The 19,795-nt window shown below is 38.9% G+C and overlaps 1 protein-coding gene across 1 annotated transcript; it reads right to left on the reverse strand.

Moving 5' to 3' along the window:
* Window positions 1-14,945: 14,945 nt before the first annotated feature.
* Window positions 14,946-15,980, reverse strand: LOC150090285 (uncharacterized). Its single transcript, XM_090390245.1, has one exon. It carries the CDS (start codon window positions 15,978-15,980, stop codon window positions 14,946-14,948), a length of 1,035 nt encoding a protein of 344 aa, XP_090246371.1.
* Between the last annotated feature and the right edge of the window lie 3,815 nt (window positions 15,981-19,795).

A 19,795-nucleotide genomic window follows, 5' to 3' on the forward strand; every position in this document is an offset into this window, starting at 1 on the left:
GCTTGCTCGACCAGATGCAAATTAGCACTGCTCTAGCGTACAAAACTGTTGCATTTTATACTGCGAGCTATGAGCCACACTCCATTACGGACGGGGTGGTCATAATTCAGTGATCACTGAGTGTATATAATAATGAAGTTTTTTTTATAGCTTCAGATTTCAGAACGCTCTAGCTTACATTTTATGATAACAAAGTTGTTAAAATTCCTTGATATAATTTAGACAAGCTCTGTAAATATTAAAAGCACAGAAGTTTTTTGCAATTCAAGTATTTTTTTTACTTCCCAGAATTAATCAGAATTCCAAGAAGAATTTGACAGAGCATTCACAACTTTGTTATCCCAAATACAACGAATGTTGGCCATACTCTGGCGGTGACAATACCAACTAATCGCTCCTTGCCTTATCTTAAATTAATGATAATGATGGCATGCAGTGTATTCTTTTCTAGAATGACATCAGCGATGATATGAAACAAATTACGATATAGATTACAGCTGCCAAGCAACGAGGAGGAACAGAGATTAAAGTTGTCAACTCCATGCACGTAGCTTAATTCTATCCAACTTCAACGTGCCTTGGATAGCGTTGAATATTTCTTTCACGTCCGCTTCACGTGGGATGAAAGGTCGGCATGAGTCTACTAATAATCATTGTTCACCATAGATATAACACTTGACAAAAGGTATCAGCCTGGTGTTTGATAGGCTTATGGAATTACATTCAACTCAACGTCACTTAGCCGCGAATTTCTTTCGCGTGTGTGCTAAAAATTATTCTTCGTGGGCATAAAATAAAATCACAGAGGAGATATCATAGCGATTTTCTTTATGGTGATCCCAAACACAAATGGTTGATGAACGCATGATACTCTAATGGAAAGGATGGGTTGAGAAGCTGGAAGAAACTAAATGATAATCAACGAGATTTGGAGTTTTGAGGCTCTATTTGTCAGAAAATACTGTACACAAGAAGCATGGCTATTCCAGAAAACAAAAGTATACTATCCTCCCAAAAATATAGAGACACTCGTGTTTTCATAGTTCAATGGACTTTCCCGGAAAAACAAGCGACTCAGATCGGTATATCAAAAAAAACGTGCGAGTCAAACGTTAGTTTTCTCTTGTCATCACTCTGAGAGATGCTTTTGTTGTATATTACATTGCGAGCTTGTCTATCCGTGCAACTGCTGATGACTATAATATCCAAAGTTGACCGTCGGTGATCTTACCATGAAATGGAAGCGTGATGGTACCACCACCGTCCAGCAGCGCACAGAAACGACCAGAAGTTTAAGGAGTCAACAGGGGCTGAGTTACAAACGTACACAGCAGGTACGGAGATCCATAGTCACAGTTTTCAAAGAACGGCGGTGCATAAGCCAAAAATCATCAACTGCAACCAGTGATCTCTCCTTGCAAAGGTCCCAAGATGTAAATCTTCGGACCTTTAATCTTCCCTACCAATAGTCAACAGAACATAACAGTGTAACTCGGTTTGTGAAGTGACAAATCTCGTACAGCTTATTCAAAACAGGTGAGTGCGTATGGGTATGGAGGTTGTCTATAAAACGTTGTTACAGTAGGGCTTTAGGAGCATCAGCAACTAAGACCATATTACTCCTTGTATATTGTCTGTACTGTACTTTTTCTGTTTGCTGGACGAAAATCCCGAGTTTCAGCCATGTTGTGAATATGGCCGATAAAAGTTCCTCACATCACTGACCGGACTCGAACTAACTCAGATCTTTTCCACCCAGCGTGGGGAGCATGACGATCCTACCAACTTGTGCTATCCACGGTGGCACTAAAAAATGTCTGCTGAAGGAGTACAACTCTTTGGCATTCAGCCAGCAAGTTGTAACAGGAATAACTTTCCTCCATGTGTGATTGAGGCTGAAAGTTTGGAGAAATTCAAAGGTCAATTGGATAGGTACCTATGTCGTACCTATCCTGTTTGAATCAAACAGGCAGTCAAATACTGTATGTAGTTCATTTTATTTTATTATTTATTTATATGAAGTTGAAATACCTTATGTAACGCAACTAACCTTCTTGCTGTTTTCGTATGGTTAAAATGAAATTAAATTGGAAAGAGATAAGAGTGTTGAAAACTGTTATCTCTAAAAATGAAATCCCATTGAGGAAAGTGCACCTTTCTCTAATGATCGTTATGGAGAATTTCTCCGCATTTAAAATCATACTGCAGAACCATGAATTCGAACAGCTAACTTTCGAAAAACTTCATCAGCTGACTATGAAAATAAGGATGTTGGATAGCTTTGGAGAGTAGTGTATAAGAGGAAAAGAGTATGTGAAAGAACAGAACCAACAGGTACTCGAGCACTGGCTGAGAAGTTTGAGACACGAAGCTAACTCCAACACAGTAAGGCCGAAGGGGAAATTGCCCATCCACCTGCAAAAAGTAAACGAGAGACCACAGAATGGAGGAGAAAGCTTTAAAGCTACTTTATACTAAATACGATTATCTTTTGTATTGTATAGGTTTTAAGAAAAACTTGAAAATTGTAAGTTCCTAGGGAATTTCTGCTACCATGATTATTTGGGATTCTTTGTAATCTCTTTCTGTCGTAAAACCGAGATCGACATTGAGCATGATGTATTCAGTACAGTAAGAGGAGATTTACAAAGATCAAATCCTGTAATAATAGAAGTTATAAAGGGACTATATTTATTCTCCCAAACAATCCCGTACTGTACACAATAAATTTTATTTTGAAAAATGAAATGGAGAGAATGGAGACTGGTTTAAAACTTCACCAAACAATACATCAGAATAATTTAATAATAATAAATAAAGTATCCGTTTGAAAACTTTGTAGAATTTCCCAAAGAATTTCCCATGCCCTCAGAGAATAAAATATTTTCGAGGAAATACTATGGGGGATTCGTGGTTGATACATTGCTGTGTTAGGATTAAATATATCAGCGGCATGATAAGAAGCAAACAGATTGAGGGAAATCGGTGGCCCACAAAGTAATATTTCTCTTAGGAGATTTAACTGCTAGCCGATACAAGTGGCGCCTGCAGTTATCGATCACTTTATATAAAAGCCAAAGGCCTTCAGCTATCAACCAAACATGCGCACTGGCTAACGTCAATTGCATATTTTGATATAAATATGTCACATGACAAGTGGCATGTCAAAAGAGTGACAGCCTATTCAACATAACGGTGTAGCGCATATTACTGCTTTCTTTCCTTATACTGTCATATGACTTATTAAACTGTGGTAACATTAATAATATACGGACACAATAAAGTTTATTTTGACAGATGGGAGATACTTTATTTCTTATCTTGTAGATAGTGTAAACAAAACTGTAAATGTCTGACGAAATTCCGAATATTTATTCCTGATAGCTAGGAACCAGTCTTCTGGCATGGCAAGCTCAGGCGCAGTCCAGGGTTTTTTTCCTGCCAGAGACCCTACATAATCCCTACTATATCCGGTCTACCTCCACGGGGCGATGGACAAGCAACGTGGGATTCCACTAGGGGACTCCGCGGCTAAATGGGTGGAGGAACAACAGACTAACACAACCCAACACTGCACTACGCAGATCAACACTAAAACTTACCCTATCTCTGGCCTTTATAGGGTTTGTACTGCGACACAGAATACACAAAGGTGGAGTTTCGGGTGGGATACCCCATTGCTGCTTGACAAGAAACACTATACACAGATATTTCGTAACCATCACCGTGCTATTACAATAAAGAGGCCGAAAAGGTTCCTTACCCATCTAAATAATTTATAACTATTTTTAAGGAGATAATCTTCAAGGCAATCGATCGATTTTTCGACGAAATATCAGATTCTGCAAGAATCTTGTAATCTCCGTGTCGCAGAGAAAATAGCACTCAAATAAAATGCCCAAGAAAGCACAAGATTTTGACGTAAAACTGCATTTATGTATCAAATTAATGCCTTCCACTTTTCCTTCGGTAAATTTATGTTCTTCAGTGCAACCTACGTTATCTTTTATACTCCTCCTCTTTTCTCTTTACTAAAAAAACATGGTAACCGATTTGAATGCCACAATCTCTACAATAACCTGCCTACCAGCTCTATTCATTTCTCTGTTAAGCTCAAGATCGCTGCGGTATAACGGTAGTAACGATGAGTTATAGACCACTTGAAGATATTCGCTAAGTGAGGGATATTTACTGGTCTTCAAGTCCATAATAAAAGTAGTCAGTTGCCATTCATCTTGTATAAACGTAGGCGGGCAGCCAGTTATTCCATACATTTCTTTGGAGTCACGAAACCGTGCGATAAACAAGAATCATTGATGCCTGTCAAATTCTATTACATCTACAATGCGTTCATCGGATGGACTTAATTATACAAGTTTTATAACGTTGGAAATAATATGTATCCTTGCGATTTCTCATGATTTAGTATAATAAACTGGCATCAAAAAGCAATTTTCAAAGGTCAGTTTCGTATTGTAATACAGTTAATACACTCGCTGCTCAAAAAAGTAGAAACTATATTCAATATCCATTAAGGCATTTTTCCCTAATTACAAACCTAGTGGAATTCAGAACCTGGATTCCGCTAGGTGCCTGAGGAAATCAGCTCCAGATTTGATCATTCTTCCATTAGGATATTTCCCAGCTGCTGTATTATTGTGGTCGGTAGAGAACTGAGAAGCCGAACTGCCCTATCCAACGTATTGAGAGAAACTAATGCAATCTGGGTAAAAATTAATCACTGGGGTGAAGTTGGTCCGATACGACAGAAGGATATTCATTGGAATGTGTACGATCTGTATGAGCGGACCTCCGTATCAACAGAACGTACCATGCTTCCACCTCCAGCCACTTAAGTGGTGGACAAGACAGTCTGGACGCATGTCTTCATGAGGTTCACACTACACTTTCACGATTCCATTGGTGCAAAAAAAGTGATCATGATCTTTTTTCACTGTTCCAGAATTCAAACTTGGTGTTAGCGCCACCATTCCAGTGGAAGTTTTCAATTTTTCACAAAAAGTGGCTTCCATAAAGGCACACCATATTTCTTTGCCTAGATTGAATTTTTCAGTGATTTGCTGCACATCAGACCTTCTATGCTGAAGCACAATTCAATTTAAATTCGTGCAGTGGCGTTCTTGAAGTACCAACTTTCTGCTTCATTTCTTCCTTTTAGACTTGCATTCTCTTCTTGGCTTTCGCTCATTGTATACTTTTCAGTTAGCTGCTTTCGACACACCAGTGATTTCCTTCATCTTCTCAATTGCGGCTCCTGCTGACCGTCCTTCTGCAATAACACTTTTCTTAAAATCAGAAAGATCACGTGTTTGCGCCATGACCAGCTCTACTAAGGAGCACCAAAAAAAGCATACAGTATTTTACTGATACCAAGGAACTTGTGATTATACCATGTGACAGCTTACATTTGCATACTGTACATTTATTTATTTTTCAGGTAAAGAAAAGTTACATCCACTCCCTAGACAGAAACCAAATGCTGTTGACATCAACTGCAAAAAGTTTCTAATTTTTTGGCCAGTGAGTATGGAAATACCGTATTATACAAGTAAAATGCTGTATAATCCATACTAGACATACCATATTATACTACACTGTATTATCCCTAATCTAACGTGACTGTCAATATCTTTAATTTAACATAATATAATCTATAGCCTAATGCAACCGTTCCTTAGCCCCCTCTTCACTTTATGTTCACACTTTCATGGTCCTCACTGAAAATGATAACTACGCATTGTGAACATTAGAAAATGTTCATAATTCTCCACTAACAATAAATAACAAAAATAAATCAATCAATAATAGCAAACCTGAATATTTCAGTACACCTTTTATTAGAGTACCACATAATTTATAAAATATGCATGCACCACTAAATTTGGAAATGGAATCAGCTACTCAACTTCACGGTTCATTGAGGAGTGTCACATTGCTCGATTACAGCCGGGCTCCTTAGTCCTCTAGAAGATCAACGTATTCTGTAAGATATGGAGGGAGACCAAGTTTTTGGATACCATCTGGAAGCTGCCAATTTTCATGTAGGACATGTCTGACGACACACCTGCAGAGATGGGTCAGCTTGGATGGATTCAGGCATCGCTGTTTCAGTAGAGGAATCCATCTAACGGTTCTTTCAAGAACATTCATAGCAGAGAAATCCCAGTTTGGATTTCTTCCCGATTTCCAATATTCCCCGAAGTGCGTGTTGATAACTTTTTGTAAGGAAGAGATTGTGAGTTGAGGAATAATACGAAGAAGAAGCTGAACACACTTGAGTCTGTTTTGTATATTATCTCTATCTTCTATATCAGTATCATCTTCATTGAAAATGAGGTGTTCCATGCTGATCAAAATGCACCCAATTAACATTCCTGGATACGACCACTCGGAACGAACACTAGTCGAGTGTAGGGTTCCTCGGAGTCTGAGCATTAACAGAAGCAAATCGGGATTGCACAAGAAAATTATTGCCAGGAATCTTTCAGGATCACTAAAGCAGACGATATCAATTAGTCTTTCTTCACTATCACCAAATACCGCCCTATTTGCATTGGCAGCTCGATGGAAATAGGAAACAGGAGAATCCTGCAATGGTCTACTATTACGTATATCTTTTCCAGGCCACATCCACAACGGCCGAACAAATTCAGGATAAACAAGCACTTGCTTATGAAGCTCTTCAAATTGATCACAGTCGTACATGCATGTCGCAACTTCACCCGCCAAGTTCAAATCACTGATATTCTTCCAAAAGCATGCTTTAGCCAAAGTGTATACCAAACTCAATTCGCTAACTTCCTGCTGGTCAAATTCTATTCGGTATTCAGTTTTCCACCTGTAATATAAATCTAAAATAGTTCGTATATTATACGCATAAGGCTGTCTTCGTTTGCCATTTTCTGGGGATTTTAGAAGTGCATTTATAGCTGCGCGAATTTCTTCCGATGTACTCCGAATATTTAAAGAAAGATCTTTGCATCTTGGCGCCTGGGCCATCTTAGGCCCTGTTCTAATGGATTTTCAATCCATTTCTTTTTTTTTTTTTTCCGTTTCATTGTTACAATTGCTTGATTGTTATCTATGAGTTGAAAGCTCAATCAAGTTCAATGTGGAGTCCTATTATGGGACAATCTATACGATTTTAAACGATCATTGTTTGAATACGAGAAGTCAGTGATTGTCAATCGGGGGCTAATTGTATCCCTAAATAGCGTTTTAAAAAGTCGTAGGCATTATTCTGAAATTACTAAATTTATTATACATAAATTTGATTTTTTTTATCATATAGGAGGACTCCCTTTTGTATGTAATCTTGCTGCATGTGAACAGGGTTTGTCAAGACAGCCGACCTAGTGATAAGCAGTGTTCTCATTTTGGGCCTCTCTGGTTGGACTATAGACGAAATGGAAGATTGTAGAGGTACTAGCTATTGGAGTCACCTACTCTATGATTTAGTACTGTTTGCTCTTCCCTGTGAAAGGCTGAGGCATTACTTCCTTAAGAAAAAAGTGTCCACCCTTCTCGGAGATTACCATCAATTGACGTTTCCACTTTTCAGGAGGTTCGCCATCGGATGTATGACAAACACCATTAACAGAACTATAACAGAAAACTGCTTTTCATCACAGTGGATGGAAAGCAGTTTTCTACTTTTCTTTTATAATGCTTTAAAACACACTAAATTGCTCATTGCCGTTAGACCAGTTTTTTAACCAGTCTAGAAAGCATCATCCTTTTAGTATCTCTTTTGAGTATTCTCTTGGATTTCTATTCTGCACAGAAACTCCATATCATGTTTGAATATAAGGCCCGAATTTAACTCTGACAGCGGAGATTACCATACTGCCACGTTCACTATCTAGGGAAGGCAGGGAACCCGACGGCTGGTTTGGTATGGTTGTTAAAGATCGTGGGACCATCGGAGATCTGGCGAGGAAGCTCAGAATTTATAGTTTCACCACTGACCTCTGACTAAAACTAAATCGAATATTTGGCATCGAAATGACGCCAGTGCTTATCCTCCTACCCCTCTGCTTCCCGTGAATCCGTTAAATACCTTCCTCCATAGTATCTTTCTGGAGACGGTTAGTGTGGTGATACGGCATTAAATCACTTATTCGTGTAATGTTTAAAGAATCAAAATTCGTAATGAAAAGTTTATTATATATATGGACCTTACTTTATAGTACTTTTACGCTGAAGAAGGACTGTACTATTCGATCCAAAACGTATGCAACTGTTTTGAATTTTAGACTATTTTTACCCCAACGTGAAATTAAGCTTTCTTAATTAATCTTTCACCGGATGTGTCATATTCAAAGCAGAATATCTCTAATTAATATTTACAAAATCCAACCTCGATGAGCGAGCAAGTGAGACAATATATGACGTTTGTTTTTCTTTTGGACCACGTTAACTTACCTTCACTCTGCACTTAAGACCCCCATGTGTGTAGTTCTCCTGCTTAGACTACACACGTGAGGGGAGGTAAATTAAAATTTAAGAAGGATGGTTGCAGATTAGAATAGATATGCGTAAGTTTGCCTTCAGCCAGCTGGTGGTTGATTCTTGGAACTCCGTTGTTGTAGAAGACAGTAATCTGAATAAATTCAAGGAAGAACTACACAAACTATCATAGGCGATAGACAAGTCATACGGGAGGTGCTTCTTTGACTGATGCTCTTATAGGCTTGCTTTCTAGCATCGCTTGTCACTATTAATATACTGGTGTGCAAAACGTAAGAACCAACACTATTTCTAATGGTGACAACCACAAAATCTCGATTCTGGACGTCAGCTAATCTGGCGAGAGGTTGTCACACGGTATCACCCCGCAAACATCACTGAAAGGGACAGATATGGCGGTCGAGATGTTCTCGTCTGGGGAGGCGTTACCTTGGACGGACGTACATAGCTCCAATTACTGGAAGGCGGTACTGTAACCGGTGCACGCTACTGTACTTAGGTAATCCTTCCCCATGTGCGTCTGTTTCGAGGTGCCATTGGCCCCGACTTCGTATTTATGGATGATAACGCCACACCCCATCGAACTGCAGTTGTTGATATGCTTTTGGAAAGTGAGAACATTGTTCGTATGGATTGGCCTGCCCGTTCTACGATCTAAATCTCATCGAACACATATGGCACGCTCTGGGGAGACGCCTAGCGGCACGTCCACACCCACCAGAAAATGTTCACTAGCTGAAGATGGCGCTGACAGAGGAATGTACGATGTTACCGCAAGAACATATCAACAACATTGTTCTAAGTACGGACAGGCGATGCAAAGTCTGCATCGACATTAGGGGTGGCCATATCTCCTACTGAGGAGCACCTCTTCCCTTTGTTCCATCTTTGGAAGTGATGCATCTGTATCATGGCAGCCAGTGCTATGTTGCCATTTTTTAATAAAGTCCCTCTGTACCGTTTTGTTTCTGATGTGTCGGTGTTGTTTCCTTCATCATTTCTGTACCTCACGAGGCTCCTTTGGTATGCTTTTCCCATATCCAGGCCACTCCTATGAGAAGCTACAGGTGAAAACCTGACTGGTCCTTAAATTTTGCACCCCAGTATACTAATACTAATCTCATATATGAATCCGGTGTTGTTGGGTTGTTTTGTGTCTTTCGCAGGAAACGCAGTAGAAGAAAAGGGATGGACACTTTCACCGCTGTTCTTCTACACTGTGGGGAAAGGGCTTTGGTTCGAACCCCATCTTGACGGGGGAAACGTTTAATTGTGCTTTGATCCATTATCCATTAGCGCTTAATGGGCTCTTAAATTTCCTTAAAAGTAACTCAAAGCGGATTAAATACCGAATTATTTAAGTATTTATTATTTTATGAAAATTTATATTTTATGAATAATAAATACCACAGAGGAATATGCTATTACTAAGTATAACCCCACGAAAATATTATATGATGTTATGGACATCCTATAATATCTTCTGTAATATTTTGGCGGGGTAGTGTAGCACTGAAATACCTTAGCAATAAGAAACAATTAAAAATACAGTATTATTGAACTGAAACACACTACCTTTGGCAACAATAGACTAATAGCAAGAATGAACGTGGAAAAAAAAAAAAATGTAACGACAAGGAAGAAATGCCATTGACACCGAAAACCGATGGCTGAAACACCAGCCTGCGAGAATTCCTCCGCAGAGCCTCGGAGTTTATCGGAGAACATTGTCTTGGCACTTAAAACACTTCTAAATTCTCAAGAAAGTGGCGAACTATCTGGAACATATGAACAAAACATCCGAACTGTGCTGGATTTATATCACAAATGGAATGCTGAAACAACACATACCGAATACGATCGGCAGGAAATTGATGGAATAGACTTGGTTTACTCACTCGCCAAGGTGTGCTTTTGGAAGAATATTAGCAATATGGTCATCGTGGGAGAAGTTCTTAAGTGTATGTACGATTCGGATGAATTCCGTGAACTTTACATGGAAGAGCTTTCTTATCCCGCAAGTATCCGTTATTTATGGCTGTGGCCTGGAAGAGACTTTCCTAAGAGAAGAGTAGTGCAAGAGTCGCCCGTGGCCTATTTTCATCGTGCTGCCAATGCAAACAGATTGTTATTTGGAGCCAGTCATGAACGATTCACTGATGTATTGTGTTTCGGTTATCCAACACGCCTGTTATCCCTGACGCTGCTTTGCGAACCTGACGTAATGCTGTTGATGGTTAGATTGGAAGGCAACATTTACTCCAAAAACGTTCACTCTGATTGGTCCTATCCGGGGTTGATTTTCAGATGCATTTTGATCAGCATAGAGCATCTCATTTTCAGCGATAATGACCCTGAAGTGGAACTAAGAGATCCGTTAGAGAAAAGAATCAAATGCGTTGAACTCCTGCTTCGCCTTGTCCCTCAACTATCGATTGGTACCATGGAAAACGTCATTGATCCGCTCTGTATAACACGCTGGCAAACAATGAGGAATCCTGATTGGGCGATATCTACTGAAAATATCCTCAACAGGACCATTAAGTGGATACCCTTGTTGAAGAAACGATGCCTGAATCCATCCGAGCTAACCCATCTCTGCAGATGCGCTATCAGACGTGCCCTGCATGAAAATTGGCAACTTCCAGACGGTATCCAGAGCCTTGATCTCCCACTGAGTATTCGCAGATACGTTGACTTTCTGGAGGACTAAGGAATATGAGCCCAGTTCTAGCTAAAATGATAATTCAATGATGATCTGTACTGTATAGATGAATCGCTAATTTCGTAACTGAGTGTGGTAATGATGGGTTCATTTTTCTATATATATAGTATGCTGCAATAATAAAGGAAGTGAGCTGTTAAAATCTTCCTTTTTCAATATGAGTTCTGTTGTGTGAGTTTTTATATATGTTAATAGTTTAGGCAATTAAAGCCATGAAGTGTCAGTATATTGTGTCCGTATGTGCGTGTATTAGGTGGGAGTGTTTACAATTGCCTGCTTTTCTGGACGGAAGAAGATATGAGTTTTCGGGATAAAAAACTGTGACCCTTGCAAGAGGCCGACTAACTCGGCTGTGGTGTGAATATAGGCCCAAAAAGTTTTTGTTTTAGGCAATACGCAAATCCTGCCTTTTTCACGCGGTGTGAAAAAATGGGCAGTCTTCTTAATTAAATTAACTTGCGCAGATTTCTCTCGGTTGATTTTTAACCCAATGGAACAAAAATATGCTTTATTTTTAACAGGAAAAAAGAAAAAACACGAGTTTACCTCCTCACAGATGCCGATCCGGCTGACCTATGCATATACCTAAGCTGTCAGCCTGCTCAACCCACGAAAGTAACTTATTCAAGTAATTAACAATTCGCCGCCTAAAAGAAAAGTTACTGAAATCCAGTCTCTCTCCCCTTGGTATGAATTTAAGCCACTTTGTTCTTATCGTCCTTTAATAGCTTGAAAAGTTCGCCTTCAATAATTTTACTGTCCCCAATTCAAGCCCTCGTGGGTAGTACAGTTGGCAGAATCGCTCTCCTCGCAACACTGGGTGGGAAAGATCTGAGTTTGAGTCCCGTCGATGACTTGAATTTTTATGAGTCTTTTACACATCGTGGCTGAGTTAGACAGACTCAGGCGAGGATAGAATGGTTTTTTCTTCCGAAAACTCGGGTTTTTCGTTCAGCAAACAGAAAATCGACCTCAGAACACACGCAATTTACAGACAACAGTGAATATAGTGTATTTGTTAGGAGGTTTCCCACAAATCCTCTTTAAGTACTCAGTGATGCTGCACAACTTTGCAATGCCAGTCGCTGTGGTAGAGTGGATTATGTGAGTAGTGTGTTGTTCGACTGGTCTCTTAGTTTATAGACAATATACACGGAGTAATATGGAACATGTCCTTAGTCGCTGATGCTCCTAAAAAACCCTACTACAGCTACTACTCTCCATCTCAAGCTCAGACTCCTAAGCAAAAGACTTCGAGCTACAAAGCTTGGTATCCGATTTAAAAATCTGCACACGGATTTAAAAGAGAAAACTTGAAAAAATAAAAACCACAGTGATGAATTAAATGTTGAAACAGGATCTTATCTTTACCTACAGAAGCAGCTTATACTTAACTTACTTAAATAAATATCAACCAGAAGGCAAACCCATGGACAAACCCTTAAATAAATATCAACCAGAAGGCAAACCCATGGACAAACCCTTAAATAAATATCAACCTGAAGGCAAACCTATTCTATAGAATAATCAACAGCACTTCTATTAATCTTGGTTTGTTATCCTGTATAGGAATCAATGCACCACAACATCGTACACGCTTTAATTATTGATCTCACTAGGCGCTTTCCCCTTCTTCTCACCTTTTTTAATAACTTCGATGTTGTTTTATTTTAGGTGCAGCCTCCATACTTAGACACATTATTCCAAGTGAGACTGGACTTGTAATATTCTCTCCAAGCCCGATTATTGCCTTATTCAGCAGAATTGTGACCTTCCCTATCTCTACAAGCAATTATTTGATAAAATCACAGACTGCATACAAACAAGGGCCTATCCTTGCCACCTGTCTATACTGCAAGGGGAACTTCGTGTCTGCCCGGATAGTGACCCCTGATATCCCTTTTTTCCTCTAGCTACTGAACAAAATTTACTAGCGGCATCTTTGGTAACTGTTTCAGGTGAGTTCCAGTCTCCAGAAGCAAAGCGAAAGACTTTAAACCATCAGTATAGGATGGCTGCAGAGGAAGGGTTCAGGTACTGTAGCAAAGAGAGCGGAGAACACGCCTCGGTGAACTAGCTTTGAGTTGGGTATTTTCTGTTCGTAAATTTGAGGAGTAAACTTCTACTTTTCTTTGGTTTCTTGTATTTTTATTTTACAGCTGGCATAAATGTGTTTACAATTTTCTTTTTATTTAAGTAGTGCTTTTCTGTTCCTACTGATCCTAACACCATTTTCGATTTGGACAGTGCCAAGTTGTTTCCAACTTGGCACTGTCCAAGTTTTCCAGCGATTTAATTGTTAGTAATAGCAATGAACTGCCCTCCCTGCTTCTATATATGATTAATTCCCACAATGAACATGGTTTTTCCTGATGACTGGAGCGTCAATTTTCTCCATAGCGAGTTCATCTGTTGTAGTGATTCTACTGGGCTGAATCATGAAGGTTTAGTGTCGGAGACCCAGGTTGGCATATAGCATGGATCTAAAAATGGTAGGAGTGGCATACTTGTAGATGAATTGATTTCACCACCACAAGATCCAGTCCTTCGTATCTAATAACTTCTGAATGTTATGCTGGTCTGGTGGATCCAGACTGATCATAGAATTTACACAGTTGTCGCAAATTAAAAAAAAAAACAAAAATTGTCATAAAGGGTTTACAATCGAAAAAAAAAACAACTTTAATCACCAATGTGCATAATGTCCACAAATTCCATGAGTTCTCTGGTGTCCTTGCTATCCTCGCAAGGGTTTTAGGAACATCAGCGACTAAGGCCATATTCCTCCTGTATATTGTCTGTAAATTACGTACGCTCTGAGGTCGATTTTCTGTTTGCTGGACGAAAAACTCTACTTTCCAGGAGAAAAAAACCATGCTGCCCTCGCCTGAGACCGACTAACTCAGCCACGTTGTTATAAAGTTCTAATAAAATTCCTCACGTCATCGACGGAGCTGGAACTGAGGTCTTTTACCACCCGATGAGGGGAGGATGGCGATCCTACCCACTGTGCTACCCATGAGGGCCATTTTCAGATCGTCTGCATATGGTATGACATAAAGAAGGGGTCCAGCGCTATTGGAAAAATAAAGGTTAGGGAAAGGGTACTATAATTGATTTTGACACTGCTTTCGAGCTGATATTAAGTGGCAGAGGTATGTTCTTTATCCGGAATTTCAGGATCTAAAGCAGTGGTTTTCGACTTTTTTTTAATAATGGCACCCTTAAGTAATTTATTTTATTTTGTAGCACCCCTACTTCTGTCTGTTGTTAGTTCCCATTCTGTGTGTGTGTGTGTGTGTGTGTGTGTGTGTGTGTGTGTGTGTGTGTGTGTGTGTGTGTGTGTGTGTGTTGTTAAAAAAGTTATATGATAGTTATTATAGTAATATAATATTAAGTATGTACCAATTTATAATGAAATAAATACTTAAATTTAACCACTGATCTATAGCATCTACCTTTGGTCAGGATATCTGTTTTAGAGCTGAAAGCTCTGGTAGTTGTATCGCTGGAATCAACGTTTTGACAAGGCGGACGCAGCCCCTCGATAAACAGTGAGAATATTATTCTTTTATTAAAGGTGGACAGATGTTTATATATTTCAGTATCTCTTTATTAGCAAAGCTACAGAACAAGGTATACCGATAACGCTAAATTTATAAATTCGTAATAAACTACTCAACTGCATAATACATCGACCAGTGTTGAATTATTAAACTGAAAGCGGTCTTTAGTCCTCAAGAAGATTGACATACCTTTGGACAACCGGGGGAAGGTCAAGTTTCTGAATACCTTCTGGAAGTTGCCAATTGTCATACAGGACCCTTCTTATAACACACCTACAAAGATGGGTCAGCTCGGATGGATTTAGGCATCGTTTTTTCAGCGTGGGTGTCCACTTAACGCTTCTCTCGAGGACACTTAAAGCAGTGAAATCCCAATCAGGTCTTCGCAATTGCCAAGATGGAAGGAATCTGCGGTTAATGACACTCTCTAAATTTTTAACTGTTAACTGCGGAGCTGCACGAAGAAGATACTGGACGCACGTGGCTCTTTCTTTGAATCTATTTTCCTGTTCATTTGATGGATAATTATCTTCATTAATTAAGAAATATTCTATGCACTGCAAAATATGATACCATACACGATTTTCTAAATTTACAGAATCTTGGCTATGGAAGAATCTGTACGGAACAAAGTTATATCCCGTTCTCAAGAACAACAAGGTGAGATCAGGTTTAAACGGGACTACACTCCACTGCAGTAGGCCATGCATACCTTGACAGATTACATCCACGAATCGATCACCAGATCCAAACACCAATCTGTTTGCATTGGCCGCACGATGAAAATAGGATACGGGAGACGCCAGCGTTTTTCTGAGACTATGAACGTCTTTCCCAGACCATTCCCATAACGGATGGATCTGGTCGGGGTATTTCAGTTCTTGTTCAATAATTCCTTGAAACCGGTCGCAACGATACAAACACATTAAAACATCTCCGACGAGTTTCATGTCATCCAGATCCTTCCAAAAGCACACCTTTGCGAGAGTATAAATTAGTTTCTCAAATGCGCCATCGTCGAATTCAATACGCGTTTCAATTTTCCACCTGTTGTACAAATCCACAGCAGTTCGGATGCTTTGTCCAACGCTTTGGGATTGTATTTCTTCGGAATTGCAATTTTGGACATCTTCAACAACGGACCGGATTTTATTTTCTAAGCCGTTGAAGGAAATGCTAGAATTTCGTAGCTGATCCATTCTGTACAGGTATGTGAAGATTGTAATATGTATTCATTCCTTTGCCATTCATAGTTTACATCCAACCCATTGTTGTCTCTCAGTTGGTATACTTTCAAACAATGTTTTCCATATTGCTGCATAGTGTTTTCCTTGTTTCGCCGTTAGGGATTTAAAGTGTATATAAAGATGTGTATTGAAATTTTCTAAATACAGTTAAGCATTGCTACCATTATAACAGATTTCGAATAAATTCTGTTTATCTACATTTCTTGGTGTTTCTTTATGAATTTGGGTAGGCTTATTACGAATCTGACCTCGGTTTTTGTATAGCATCAATGATTTCCACAGAAATGAAAAAATAACAAATATGCATTGATACTATATCAAATTTATTAACAATGTTTAACTTCAAGTACAGAATAGGGTATTAATCTTTGCTATATAGGTAAAGAATATTTTAAAAATCACAAATTAAAGAGCAGAGGCCTTCCTCGGGTTAATCAAGAGAAATTTCCTTCAAAATTTACATTTGAATGTCTTTGCCTTTGTGGTCGATGTGATCATCTCGAATCAAGAACCAGTCGCCCAGAATAGCTTAATTTCACTTTCTTTGGTACCTCTTCCCCATTGACTGTGCGTCCTGTTGAAATCTCTCCCCATGTTATTCACTAAAATTGCCCAGATTTAGACTGAAAAAAATGCAGGTGAGAGTTCAGATAATGGATCTTGATTGACATTTCTCAACTTGTCAACTGGTTCTTTGTAATTTTCACTCTTAATGTTACCAAGAAAGCAATTCACTACAAGGTAAAATGGATGCTGGGAATTTCCCTCAACGTCCGTCATTTTGTGTTCCAATTCTTGTAAATCCAACACCTGCTTAACTTGCGGACCATAAATATGTCACATTCACTTCCGCGTGCGAAAATTTTGGAAACAGACCGTATATGCTTGAGGATCCAATGCTCTAACCAAATTGTTTGACCAATCACAACTTGATATGGAGCAAGATTTGGTGGAAGCAAGATTTCGTTTCTCGGATCCAAAAGATTGTTTACCACATTATGTGCGCGAAGTTGCAACTCAATTCTGTCAGAACATTCTCTTGTCCTGTAACGCTGATTTACAGTTCTGATGTCCCGGAGATAAAGAAAGCAAAGGGAGTTAGTGAAACCACCTTGCAAATCTAGAAGGAATGTATACTTCGCATTGCTGTAGTAATGCGAAGCATGTATTCCTTTAATATGAACAAAGTGCCCAACAGAAATAGATGGGTGTACATTGTGGAGCAACAGAACTTTCACTTGAACTGTCTATTAAAAGACGCCACTCCACTGGATTGTAACCAATACCAGTTTATTCATAAAGACCGATCAAACCAAAAAGGAAGCGAAAGGAACTTTGCAACTGTGTAAAGACGTGCATAAGTCACATGTCTCTTTCCATATGTGGAAGTCTTGCAGCTGGAATCCGGCAGATGCCACTCTTTGAAATGCATTTTCAGGAGCTCTGCGTTAGACCTGTTAGACCTCAGTTCTTCATTAAGTCATCTAATTCTTGCAGATTAGGAAAAAGTGGTGCTTTACTTGAACAGGTGTAACCCCAATTATCCTATTACCCAGATTCATCGTCTGATTCTGAAGATTCCACTCTGAAGCTCTGAATGTGGATTGGGAATCGATAGGTATTCATTGTCTGGCACCAGAGCAATAGAGGAGGGAATGGTAGGATACACAACAGCTTTTCGATTCGCATACTTTCTAAACTTTGATATATCCACCATATAAAAGTAGCAGTCGTCATGGTAATTTGCTGGCTATCTCCACATTCAAGGTATAGTACAGCATACTCTTACAGCTGTCGCAGTAGCCAACAGCTGTAAGAGTATGCTGTACTATAAGAGCTGTCGCCGTAGCCGAATGGCCAGGCTCAAGAGTACATAAGTACACGTGCTTTGAGTTATAGTGGTTCAAGAACAGCCAAATACGGTGCTGTTTCTTGTATTCGTTCTTTATGATGTATTGTAGTAACTCCTCGGACCGTGTGGTTACTATTAGTATTAGTAACGGCCGCATGGTGCAAGAAAGCCTATGGCTTATGCTGCACCAGCCAAAAAAAAAAAAAATCCGAACAAAACAATGATAAAAACAAAAAAAAATAAATAAATAAATAAAATAAATAACTAAATAATAATAATTAATAAATAAAAAATAAAATAAAAAATAAATAAAAAGGAAATTAAACCTATCATCCTATGCGCTTCCCTTACCCGAAAGTACTATCCAGATGACCTTTGAATTTCCCCAAACTGTCGGCCTCTACCACCCATGAAGGCAACTTATTCCAGTAATTTATAACTCGCTGGCTAAAATAAAACTTCCTGCAGTCCAATCTAAACATTTCCCCCCGTAACTTGAATTTATGTCCCCTAGTTCCAGCATCATTTATAATCTTGAAAATTTTGTCCTCATTCATTTTACTGATGCCTCTCAGAGCCTTAAACACCTCAATCAAATCTTTACCCCAGAGTATAAACAGAAAATTTATTTTGTATTACCAAGAAACTGTCCCTCTAAAGTTTCACGGTCCATTCAAACATCATTAGCTGTTTGAGTGGACTGTGGTTCAAGCAAGTGACTGCTAAACACCATTAACGATTGTATCCATGATTTATTGTAAACTCCTCTGGCCCGGTGATCGTGCCGGAGTATAAATAAGAACAAGAATACATTGACACTAGAGAAAAACCAATGACACCGTTGGATTCAGCACACGAGACAACAGTTATATATAAACAAACTTTTTTTTTTGTTACATAGTGTAGAGGATCCATCACCCACTCTCAAGTGAGTAACACATTAAAGCCTTATGGCCTTACTTGTTTTAGCATTAATAAAAACAACAACACAACTAACTAAACAATCCAACCATCTTGCTTGGCAGTCACAAAAAGAAAAAAAGAGTTGAATCATACTCATACGCATACTCCTAGAAAGGTTTCAACATACGGGCGAACAATTACCATCGTATGGTAATTGGTCACTTTCGCTGTCAGTTGTAATCATTAAAAATAACGACATGAAATTCTGGCGTCCCATAAAGTTACCATTTCCACAAACAACTTGACACCTTCCACACTACGTGAAAAGATGTGGATTCAAATCCAGAGACCTTTCATGGATGGTCATCTTTAATTTAATTTAATTTAATTTAATACTGGGGTAGAGTCAGTCGGCCTCAGGCGAGCGATGCATGGTCCAGCAGAGTAAACAAACCGACCACTTAACACACCTAATTTACAGACAATATATGCATACGCTTAATGGCGTTAATTGCCGAAGAGCAAATTCTAAAAAAATCCAAACCAATTGATCTTTGTCATCATCTGCTCAATAAGCAAAATTGGTTGTCTCACGAGTGGAAAAATTTCGTATAATAGCTTAAAGAAACTAAAGCAGTTTCTAAGGCTTTTAGTTGACTTTGGTATAAGTCTTCTAAACAAGCTCGTCTTATTTTCCAAGATGTACTTTCTAATTTGGCAGCTATTTTCCTTTCTAGCCAATCACTGCCCGTGATAGTAGATGCTCTTTGTCTTTCCACTTCTGAAAAAATGCTGGAGGTTTCCCAAGGTTCCGTTCTCTCATCCACTGTTTTTCTCTGTATATTAATGATCGTTTTACATTAAAACAAGAATTCTGTCCGTAGTTTTGATGATGATAATACACTACACTTCGCCTTCCAATTAGCAAACAACAACCTCTTGAATATTCACCAATGGTTTTTTTTATTATTTTTTTTTTTATTTTGATCTTCAGGTAATTTTCCAGTGCTAA

The sequence above is a fragment of the Mastigoproctus giganteus genome, chromosome 2 (genome assembly GCF_048544385.1).
Source record: "Mastigoproctus giganteus isolate SK-2022 chromosome 2, ASM4854438v1, whole genome shotgun sequence".
In the NCBI taxonomy this organism is placed as follows: domain Eukaryota; kingdom Metazoa; phylum Arthropoda; class Arachnida; order Uropygi; family Thelyphonidae; genus Mastigoproctus; species Mastigoproctus giganteus.